Source organism: Dendropsophus ebraccatus, chromosome 8 (genome assembly GCF_027789765.1).
Source record: "Dendropsophus ebraccatus isolate aDenEbr1 chromosome 8, aDenEbr1.pat, whole genome shotgun sequence".
In the NCBI taxonomy this organism is placed as follows: Eukaryota; Metazoa; Chordata; class Amphibia; order Anura; family Hylidae; genus Dendropsophus; species Dendropsophus ebraccatus.
Genome location: NC_091461.1, coordinates 76,017,255 through 76,029,301, shown reverse-complemented (window position 1 = coordinate 76,029,301; position 12,047 = coordinate 76,017,255). Strand labels below are relative to the sequence as shown.

General features: G+C 44.0%; 1 protein-coding gene across 1 annotated transcript; it reads right to left on the bottom strand.

Moving 5' to 3' along the window:
* Positions 1 to 640: 640 nt before the first annotated feature.
* Positions 641 to 11,314, bottom strand: LOC138800049 (posterior protein-like). The gene is made up of 3 exons (XM_069981857.1): positions 11,267 to 11,314; positions 1,510 to 1,606; positions 641 to 1,251 (listed from the first exon to the last, which is right to left on the bottom strand). Exons 1-3 carry the CDS (start codon positions 11,312 to 11,314, stop codon positions 641 to 643), a joined length of 756 nt encoding a protein of 251 aa, XP_069837958.1.
* Positions 11,315 to 12,047: the final 733 nt, after the last annotated feature.

The window sequence follows — 12,047 nt, the reverse complement described above, 5'->3', positions numbered from 1 at the left end:
AGGTTAACACAATATCTATTCATCACAATGGGATGTTAAGTTGTTTAATTGTTTGCAAACAATTACTAAAATGTTATGTTTGAGCTCAATGATACCACGTGGATTTCTATTAATAATTTGGCCAAATTTACAAAATTCCTTCATTTTAAATAATAAATGACCAGTTTACTTTGCTGACACCAGAGTCTACAACCTGTTAAATAAAATATAAAAGTTAGTCTCTTTGTTCTGACATCACACGACTAATGACCTCCAGCCTAAAAGAAAACACAAATAGAATTAGAATACAGAAATTTACACCATAAACACAGCCATGTCCATTACCAATCCGCCACTACGTTCAGGTATATCACAATATGCACAAAGGTTCCCCATATCTAGTAACCTGTACTGGCACATTGTGCTGTACTGTTAAGCAACAGGGGGAAGGCAATCTGAGACCAACTCCAGAATAGCCAGAGTGGTAAATTTGCCCACAAATTGTACGCTGGGATATTAACACCTTCCTTTTGTTCTTTACAACAAGATGGATTTTGCTGTATTTTTGTCTCTCCTTTGTTTATCTTGGAACTTTGCATTTTTTGTGACTCTGGTGTAGGTTTTGCAGGGTCATCCTCCATGTTACCCATCTCCTCACATGTTACATGATCAGCCTCCCTGTTATCCATCTCCTCACATGTCTCACATGGGAGGAGATTTCGTCCTCAGACTGAACACTATCAATCTCCTGCTGCAATGAATGGACTTCTGTCTCAGGATATATATAAGGTGTATTACAAAACCGTTTAATATGCCCTGGCCTGCCACATCTGTAGCAATATCTAACGTACCATCTCCTCTTAGGTCTGTACACCATAGATATATTTTCTGATGTCTCATAACTGTCTCTAGAATCTTCACACCAGTCCCTAAGTATGTTGATAAATCTCTCATAAGACTTAGCATTCCTTAAAGCAATCCTTGTAGTGTAATCTACATTGCAACGATTTGCCATCGAATATAGAAAACTAGCATCATCCTGGGACATGTCTGGACAGTTGTAAACAGACTTATATAGGGTGAGATGATTGTTACAGAACAGTATAGGATCATCATGCTGCCTGAACCTGGACTTTCTAAGGGCATTCTCACCCCTAGTGTCTCGCCCACCCAGAATACGCTGCAGTTCCTTCCTCCTTAATTTTGCACCTCTACAATGGTCACCCATATCTGCCAGTGATAACTGTGCTGCAAGTGGCCCTGGCAGCCTGGCTTGGAGCAGACAAACAACAACTAACAATACCGCAACAACAGCAGAACTGGGCCTCGCCCAACCAGTATCTTCCTAGTATACAAGACTCACAACATACACATCCAACCTACTTAGTGAGAAACACTTCTATATGCACAATATCCACAACACTTCCTCCACTACTCTAGCTACTACCAATAATACACAACCTGATTCACAATTACACTAAGCTTGCTAGACTCTTAACATGAATAACTTAAAAGAAACTTTACACTTACCAAAACTTTGTTGTATCCACGATCCAGAGTCCTCGATTCCTTGATCTTTTGCCTCTTCAGATATATCGATCAGAGCAGACTCGTTTCTTAGGATTCTCTGTGGAATTTTAAGTCACCACAGTCCCATCTGGGGTGCCAAATGTAGAATCTGCTTAGGTTTTGGGGTGCCGTATTAATTGATCAAGGTCAACTGGATCTTTAAGGGGTTTATTACAAAGAGGAAAACATAAATATCTACAAACGGGAGACTAACTAAGGGATAGGAATATAAAGGAAGGGAGAGGGTGGTAGGAATGGATGGTGGGAGATAGGAAGTGCCTAACTATTCATCTGTGTGCAACCTTATATACCAGTCACACAAACACTCATAGCCCACACATTGCCTGTCCCTGGAACACCTCCAAATACTGTCTCAGCCAATCATCACAGTTCCTTTTATGTTTTAACCCCTTAACGACATCGGGCGTAAACTTACGCCCTCGCGCCCTGGTACTTGGCGCATCAGGGCGTAAATTTACGCCCGATGTTTCCCCGATCGCTGCGTGTTCGCACACAGCGATCGGGGAAGATGGCCTGCTATAAATCATAGCAGGCCATCATAGCTTCTCGGCACGGGGGGTGGTTAACACCCCCCGTGCTTACGATCGCCGCTATTGGCTGATCAATTCAGATCAGCCAATAGCGGCGATCGGAACCTTTCCGGGTCATCGGTGACTCGATGACCCGGAAAAAAATGGCGGTCGGTGCTGTCCGAGGACGGCACCGACCGCGATTACTGTAAAAAGTAATGGTGGTCACCGTGCCACCGGCCCGATCGCCGTGAACGGCCAGCCGGCCGTTCACGGCGATCAGGCCGGTGGCACGGCGATCAGAGTCCCACAAAATAATAAATACCTGCCCTGGTCCCCTCAGCTAGGTAGCGGAGGGGTCCAGAGCAGGTATTGAAACAATACTCACCTGTCCCGGGCTCCTGATCGGCGTCTTCCGGGTTCGCGGCGTCCTCCGTCATTCCGTTCGGTCTTCGGGTCTTTCCGGCGGTCCCCGTCGTCTTCTTTCGGCTATTTTCGGCTCCAGCCTCGTCATTTTCCGGATTTTGCGCTCTGCTGCCCTCTAGCGGCTGATATGTGTAATACACTTATCAGCAGCTACAGGAATGTTCAGAATGTAGAAAAAGGTTTTTTTTTTTCCCAATTTTTTTTTTTCTCTTTTCTGCACCCTATCGCCACTGAGTGTTGATCAGCATCGCACGAAAGTGCGCTGCTAAACAGCAACTCCTCCTTTTTGGCGTAGGGTGTTTTTTTTCTATATCCTACTGCCACGGTCTGCTGATAAGTGCCGCACATAAGTGCGGCATTTATCAGCAACTCCTTTGTTGGCGTAGGTTTTTTTTTTATACTTAGTGTAAAAAAAACACGTAAAAAACACTACATTACACCACACTACATTGAATAAAGTTTGACACTACACCACTACATACCCCATATACCAATCCCCGTATAAAGATGAGCCCCAGGGTGTTTTCGGCGTCAGAGGGATACGTTATTGCCTCCGACACCGAAACAGCCAGTGAGGATGAATGGGGGGATCCTTCGTTCCTCCATTCATCCTTATCATCCAGTGACGTGTCTGGGGGTAGCGTAGCGTACGCTGCCCCCCAGACACGTCTTTTCTGCCAGTACCGTCCCAATAAGAGATGACGGTATGGTGTGAAATTCTACACACTCTGTGAGCGTACCTCAGGGTACACTTACAGATCCAGGGTACGTGCACACTGGGAAATGGCAAAGGATAACTCTTCGTGCATTCCGCAGCTGGCACCCACCGGCGGACTGATGCGGGCGCATGTCTCTACCCGTGTCATAGACTCCATTCTATGCATGGGCGGATTCCGTCGTCCATCCAAAGAATGAATACGTTGGATGGAGAGCGGAATCCGCCCGGGCATAGAATGGAGTCTATGACACGTGTGGAGACGTGCGCCTGCATCACTCCGCCGGCGGGTGCCAACTGCGGAATGCACGAAGGGTTATCTGTCGCGATTTCGCAGTGTGCACGTACCCTTAGAGTGTATGTAGGAAGGGACACCTGAATCCAGCCCCCAGATGCTCCCTCCCCCCCTATCCTCGGAACAAGTGGGAAGATCGTCCGGGAACTAATCTTCCCACTGCTGGATAAAGGTTACCACCTGTACGGTGATAACATTTATACCAGCACCCCCTCTTCCGGTCCCTCGCTGCCCGAGCTACTGTAGCTTGCGGCACGATCCGAACATATCAGAAGCAGTAATAGAGCCCTAATATTTAGCAGCCATGGAGCGGACCCAGCGCTTCTGGATATGAAGGACCCCTGTATCGCACCAGGACAACATTTTCCAGGTGACGTCCCCCACACTGGAAAACAGGAGACCCCAGAAGAAGTGCAGAGTGTGGCGTAACAGGGGGATCAGGAAGGACACCATTTTCCAGTGTGACATCCAAAAAAGGAGGAAAAAAGCCAGTTGCACTCACCCAGAGAAGTCTTCTACTGTTTTATTTCACTTAAAAGCAAGGACACAGTGCGGACATTTTGCGAGCAGGCGCTCAGTGCAAGGAGTGCAGGCCAGGCCTGCTCGCAAAATGTCCGCACTGTGTCCTTGCTTTTAAGTGAAATAAAACAGTAGAAGACTTCTCTGGGTGAGTGCAACTGGCTTTTTTCCTCCTTTTTTGGATTTGATATTGCTGTTTTCAGTGAGCACCCCCTAGTCCAGCCATTTTCCCGACTGACTATATATATATGCTTCAGAAACATTCACGTTTAACCCTGTAGTGCCGCCAGTCCTTCTCTACATATACATTTTCCAGTGTGACACCTGTCCTGATCCCCCCGGCCTCTGCATACTGGATCGCTTCAAGGCGTACTACACGTCATTGGGGTTCTACATTATCTAAATTCTGTCCCTTATTCCTATTTCAGGGGTCACGTTGATCCAGGGATTATTCTGATCGCCATTATGGAGTCGGGAAGGAATTTTTCCCCTGTGATGAGGCTACTGTCGTCTGCCTTACGAGGGTTTTTTGCCTTCCTCTGGATCAACACAGGTTGTATTTGATGGACACCTGTCATTTCCAACCTTATAAACTAATAATTGGCCTAATACCCCCAAATAAATTAGAATTGTCCCTTTTCCCCAGCTAAGTAGGTATGGCCGCCATTCCCATTAGAGGATGCCATGATGCAATTACAAAGCCTCTGTGCGGCCAGGACAGTAGAAACCCCCCACATTCTGGAAACTACACCCCATAAGGAATCTAACAAGGGGGGCAGCGGGGATATGTCCCCCTGGTGACGGCCACATTTGGGACGTGAAAAGGAAAAAAATTGTATTTTTTATTTTCTCGCACATGTTCTACGTAAGTGACTGTCACCAGCGGGGTCCATATCCTCACTGCACCCCTTGTTAGATTCCTTATGGGGTGTAGTTTCCAGAATGGGGTCACTTGTAGGGGGTTTCTACTGACCTGGCAGCACAGGAGCTTTGTAATTGCGACATGGCCTCCATCCTCCATTCCAGCCTCTAAATGGCGCTCTGTCCCTTTGGTGGCTTGCCCTGTGCCCATATGGCACATTATGCCCACATATGGGGTATTTTCGTACTCAGGGGAAACTACCCTACACGTTTTGTGTTCATTTTCTTTTTTAACCCCTTGTGGAAATGGAAAAAATCAAGGCTAGACCAACATTTAGTGTAATTTTTGTAAAATTTTTACTCTAAATCATTAATCTTTTCATGATTTTTTCATTTTCACAAGGGGCTAAAAGATAAAAAAAAACAATTAATGTGTAGAGCAATTTCCCCTGAGTACGTAAATACCCCACATGTGGACATAAAGCGCCATGTGGGTGCAGGGTAAGCCTCCGAAGGGAAGGAGCGCCATTTCGTTTTTGAAGGCTGGATTTGGATGGAATGGATTTCGAGGGGCCATATTGCATTCAAAAGGCCTCTGTGTTGCCAAGACAGTTGAAACCCCCCACAAGTGACCCCATTATGGAAACTACACCCCTCAAGGAATGTAACAAGGGGTGTAGTGAGCATATGGACCCCACTGGTGACGGGCACAAATGTGGAACAATGTGGCGTGAAAATATAATATTACATTTTTTACACTATAATGTTGGTTTAGCCTTGAATTTATCATTTTCACAAGGGGTTAAAAGAGAAAAAAACACACAATATGTGTAGAGCAATTTCCCCCGAGTCCGTAAATACCCCACAGGTGGACATAAAGCGCCATGTGGGCGCAGGGCAAGCCTCCAAAGGGAAGGAGCGCCATTTGGATTTTGGAGGTTGGATTTGGCTAGAATGGATGATGAACGCCATGTCGCATTTACAGAGCCCTCGTGCTGCCAAAACACTGGAAACCCCCCACAAGTGACCCCATTCTGGAAACTGCACCCCTCAAGGAATCTAACAGGGGTGCAGTGAGGATATGGACCCCTTGATGATGGGCACATTTGTGCCATGAGAGTGAAGAAATGTTTTTTTTTTCTTTTACGTCACATTGTTCCACATTTGTGCCCGTCACGAGTGGGGTCCATATGCTCACTGTGCCCCTTGTTAGATTCCTTGAGGGGTGTAGTTTCCAGAATGGGGTCACTTGTGGGGGTTTCCAGTGTCTTGGCAGCACGAGGGCTCTGTAAATGCGACATGGCCCTTGAAATCCTTTCCAGCTAAATTCAGCTTCCAAAAGCCAATTGGCGCTCCTTCCCTTTGGAGGCTCGTCCTGCGCTCGCTTGGCATTTTATCGCCACATGTGGGGTATTTCTGTACTCGGGAGAAACTGCGCTACACAATTTGTGTCTTTTTTTTCCTCTTATCCCTTTAAGAAAATGAAAAATTGAAGGCTAGAACACCGTTTTAGTGTAAAAAATACATTTTTCTTTTTTCACGCCATATTGTTCGGAAAATCTGTGAAGCACCTGTGGGGTCCAAATGCTCACCGCACACCTTGTTACATTCCTTGAGGGGTGTAGTTTTCTAAATGGTGTCCCTTTAGGGGTGTTTTTTAGGTTTTGGCACCCCAGAGCCTCTGCCAACCCGAAGTGGTACAGTCAGAAATGACCAAATATAACGGAGGCGTTGAAATTCACTAGGCGCTCCTTTGTATCTGAGGCTTGTGGTTGCGTCAAATAGCGCAATAGGGCCACATATGGGGTATTTCTATAAACTGCAGAAACAAGGCAATAAATATTGGGGTGCATTTCTCTGGTAATAGGTTTATAATTATGAAAAATATTGGATTACAATAAAATCTCTGCACAGAAAATTAAAATTTTCAAATTTCTTACACACTTAGCTTTTATTTCTGTGACTCCCCTAAAGGGTTAAAACACGTTCTGGATATGCTTTTGCAGAGTGTGGGGGTTGCAGTTTCTGAAATGGGGTGCTTTGTGGGGCCTTCTAACATACAGGCCCCTCAAATACACTTGGGGGCTCGATTCACACGTTGTAAGAGTGCGGCTGTATTTGCGGCTGTAATTGTGCGGCGGTATTTTTGGTGGTTCGTGTGTATGCTTGGAAGTATAGGATATGCGGCTGCACAGTGCACACTATGTATGAATCTACGGCCCTATCGTAAACGGACCCGTAAAAAATGAACAAGACCATTGTTTGCGGCTGAATATGCGGCCGTGGATTGACAGGCGGTCCGTACGGAGTACTTCAAAAATAGCCGGCAATGATGCCGAATGCCGATGCCTCTAATAGTTAATATATTAAATTAATCAAACACATTTTCTTTGTAATCAAGACACTTTCGTTGATCAATAATTTATTTCTAACGAATCCATCATTTTGCAATTAAATATACTGTTAAAAAAAATAGATATATAAATAAATGTATATTTATCTATATATTTATTTTTTGACAGTATATTGAATTGCACAATGATGGATTCGTTAGAAATAAATTATTGACCAACGAAACTGTATTTATTTCAACGAAAATGTGTTTTAATCATTAAATATTAATTAGTACAGGAAGCTCTATAAGCCGGTAATTCATATGCCAGCAATAGAGCATTCTGTACTAATCATCACTTTACTTTAATGAAAACATCAAATGTTTCTTCTAATTATGTTATCACAATAGCATTATTAGAAGAAACATTTAGAATTATATGTGCGCTCAGCTGATTGGCTGTTCGGCTGAGCGCACATATAATAAGCCGGTCCGCAGCACAGTGACTTCATTGTGCTGCGGACCAGCGAAGAGGACACATCGGGGTGAGTATAGAGCTCTCCCCACCCCCTCCCCAGCACTGCACCCATCCCAGCAAGGAAGGGGGGGTCAGTTAACCCCTTCCTTGCTGGGATGGGTGCAGTCTGACATCAGTCTGGCCCCCAGGGGGTTAAGGGGGATGCAATACATCCTCCCTTAACCCCTTGGGGGCCAGACTGTAAGCAGCGATCTGTAAAGATGCTGCATACTGTAAGGTGCACAACACCGCTCACAATGATGGGTGTTGTGCTCCTGTTTGTGTGTTTTTGTGTGTTTCTCCCTTTTTGTTTTTCAGATATCGGTATCCTGGGGATTACGTCGGATTCCATGGACTACGTCGATGACCAGCGTTTTTTTAATGTTTTTTTTAATAAAATGGTCAATGAGGGGTGTGGGGGTGTTTTTATTTGAATAAAAAAATTAGTAAACTTGTGTCTTGTCTTTATTTCTTTACTTTATAGACTTAGTAGTGGAAGCCGTCTAATAGACGGAATCCATTACTAAGTCGGGGCCTAGTGTTAGCCGGTATAAAATGGCTAACACTAACCCCCTATTATTACCCCAGTACCCAATGCCACCAGGGGTACTGGGAAGAGCCGGGTGCCAGTGGTCCTGGAGCGTCAAAATTGGCGCTCCTGGACCGGGCGGCAGCAGGCTGGTAAGATTTAGGCTGGGGAGGGCCTAAACCAATGGCTCTTCCCACCCTGGTGTTACCAGGCTGCTGTCGTTTGGTTTTTAACCCGGCTGGTTATAAAAATAGGGGGGACCCTATGCGTTTTTTTTTAATTATTTATTTATTTAAAAAAAAAAAACGCATAGGGTCCCCCCTATTTTTATAACCAGCCGGGTTAAAAACCAAACGACAGCAGCCTGGTAACACCAGGGTGGGAAGAGCCATTGGTTTAGGCCCTCCCCAGCCTAAATCTTACCAGCCTGCTGCCGCCCGGTCCAGGAGCGCCAATTTTGACGCTCCGGGACCACTGGCACCCGGCTCTTCCCAGTACCCCTGGTGGCATTGGGTACTGGGGTAATAATAGGGGGTTAGTGTTAGCCATTTTATACCGGCTAACACTAGGCCCCGACTTAGTAATGGATTCCGTCTATTAGACGGCTTCCACTACTAAGTCTATAAAGTAAAGAAATAAAGACAAGACACAAGTTTACTAATTTTTTTATTCAAATAAAAACACCCCCACACCCCTCATTGACCATTTTATTAAAAAAAACATTAAAAAAACGCTGGTCATCGACGTAGTCCACGGAATCTGACGTAATCCACAGGATACCGATATCTGAAAAACAAAAAGGGAGAAACACACAAAAACACACAAACAGGAGCACAACACCCATCATTGTGAGCGGTGTTGTGCACCTTACAGTATGCAGCATCTTTACAGATCGCTGCTTACAGTCTGGCCCCCAAGGGGTTAAGGGAGGATGTATTGCATCCCCCTTAACCCCCTGGGGGCCAGACTGATGTCAGACTGCACCCATCCCAGCAAGGAAGGGGTTAAGTGACCCCCCTTCCTTGCTGGGAGGGGTGCAGTGCTGGGGAGGGGGTGGGGAGAGCTCTATACTCACCCCGATGTGTCCTCTTCGCTGGTCCGCAGCACAATGAAGTCACTGTGCTGCGGACCCGCTAATTATATGTGCGCTCAGCCGATCAGCCAATCAGCTGAGCGCACATATAATTCTAAATGTTTCTTCTAATAATGCTATTGTCATAACATAATTAGAAGAAACATTTGATGTTTTCATTAAAGTTAAGTGATGATTAGTACAGAATGCTCTATTGCCGGCATATGAATTACCGGCTTATGGAGTTTCCTGTACTAATTAATATTTAATTAAGAAAACACATTTTCGTTTAAATAAATTCAGTTTCGTTGGTCAATAATTTAATTCTAACGAATCCATCATTGTGCAATTAAATATACTGTCAAAAAATAAATATATATATAAATATACATTTATTTATATATATATTTATTTTAACAGTATATTTAATTGCAAAATGATGGAATCGTTTACATTTAATTATTGAACAATAAAAGGGACTTTATTAGACAGAAAATGTGTTTTATTAATTCAATATATTAACCATGAGAGACATCGGCTATAGTGCAGAGGATCGCAAACCCCGGTAATAGCGATTCATGTAAACTGTGTTCCCTGCTTTCCCAGATGCATCCAGAGGTGTTTCCATCACTTTCTTAACATTTTATTTGATATTTTTAGTTGAACCAGATTTCCAAGTAAATGACCGTATGTTTTGAGCCGCATGTCTATTTTTTCCCACGGCCGGAGTTTCACCCGCACATTTACAGCCGCATAAAAAATACAGCCGCACAGTTACAGCGTGTGAATCCAGCCTAAACCTGAACAGGTCCCTAAAAATATCAGATTTTGAAATTTTACTGAAAATTTGGAAATTTGCTGCTGTTTTAAGCTTCCTATTGTCTAAAAAAAATGAAAGATCGTTTAATAAATGCCGCCATCATAAAGTAGACATGTTGCTAATGCTATTTAATATATAATTTATGTGGTATAACCACTTTCTGTATACGCAAAAAAGTTTAAAAGTTGGAAAAATGCAGTTTTTCACATTTTTTCACATTATTTGGGTTTTTTTCATAAAGATTCGTTATGAGTATCGACTCCAATTTACCAGAAATGTAAAGTACAATATGTCACGAGAAAACAATCTCAGAATCAGCCGGATAGGTAAAAGCATCCCGAAGTTATTAATGAATAAAGTGACACTGGTCATATTCATAAAATTTGTCTCTGTCATTAAGGCCATTTCAGGCTCTGTCCTTAAGGGGTTAAAGACAATGATGCAGAGGTAAACATGTTCCTCTAGGTGGCGTCCTTTGGGTAAAGTAAGGTCCTTGTCCTTTGGATGACTCTTTTGGGCATGCTATGCCCATCCACAGGTGACGCTGATAAGGAGGCTTTGAAGTAGCCGCAGGGGTTGGTTTATGGCTTTACCACAGCAGGAAAGCTGTCCTGCTGTTTGCCTCCAGTGTTTTCACTTAAATGCAAGGCTTGTCCAGCATTGTCCAGCATTTATGACTCTCCATTTCATTGTCTTTGGAAGGACCTTTATTTAAATAGACTCAGTCCATTCATCATCTTCTTTTTGCCTTCTGCCACCTGAGACCATGAAACTGTATCAGATTTATACAGGGTGTGGTCCATGTTGGTTCCAACAGAGTCGCCTTAGGTATTCTAGATAAAAAACAAGCTGACTATCTCATACCTTCCCATCCCACACTGTCCATATTCTATGGGCTTCCAAAAGTTCAAAAGGGAACTCACTCCCCACCACTACGTCCCATCATATCGGGGGTTGGCTCACTCAATGAGCGAATATGTGAGTGGGTCGATAAGCTTCTACAACCCTTGGTGACACGTGTACCAGGCTATTTAAAAGACTCCGGGTCAGTACTCACAGCTTTTGAGAATTTTACATGGTCACAGCACTGTAACTGGCTTACTTGCGATGTTACAGCCCTGTACTCATCGATCCCCCATGATCTCGCCATAACTGCCCTGGCCTACCATTTGTATAGATATAGTGATTACTCCAATGAATTGAAGGAATATATTATTGATGTCACTGTGTATCTATTGAAACATAATTTTTTTGTATTCAATCAAGAATTCTTTTTACAGGTTAGGGGAGCCCCCATGGGGGCGTGCTTCTCACCCACTCTTGCCGGTCTATACATGGCATGGTGGGAAGCCACACACATCTTTTCCCCCAACAATCCATTTCTCGACTGTATCAAATGGTATGGTCGCTTTATTGACGATCTCTTAGTGGTTTGGGAGGGGGACCCCACAGATATTACCAGATTCATAGAATACATTAATACCAATAACCTGAACCTTTCTTTCACTTATCACCATCATCCTACACATATGGCATTTCTGGACATAAATCTTGCAACGTCTACGTCGGGCACCAGCGTTAGTACATCCATATACAGAAAGCCCACAGCGGGCAACACTAAACTTCATGCATCTAGCCAGCACCCTCAACATACAATTCGAGCAATACCGGTTGGCGAGCTCACCCGTATAAAACGCATTTGCTCTAACACGACAGAATATAATACTCAATGTGAACAGGCATCAGAGCGTTTACGTGCTCGGGGCTATACCAACAAGCATCTTAAAAGAGCTAGAAAAATTGTGGACAAGAAAGGTAGGAGTACTTTGTTACACAGATGCGTTGATAATACTCCCCATGAAATAGATAAAAAAGAACCGCAA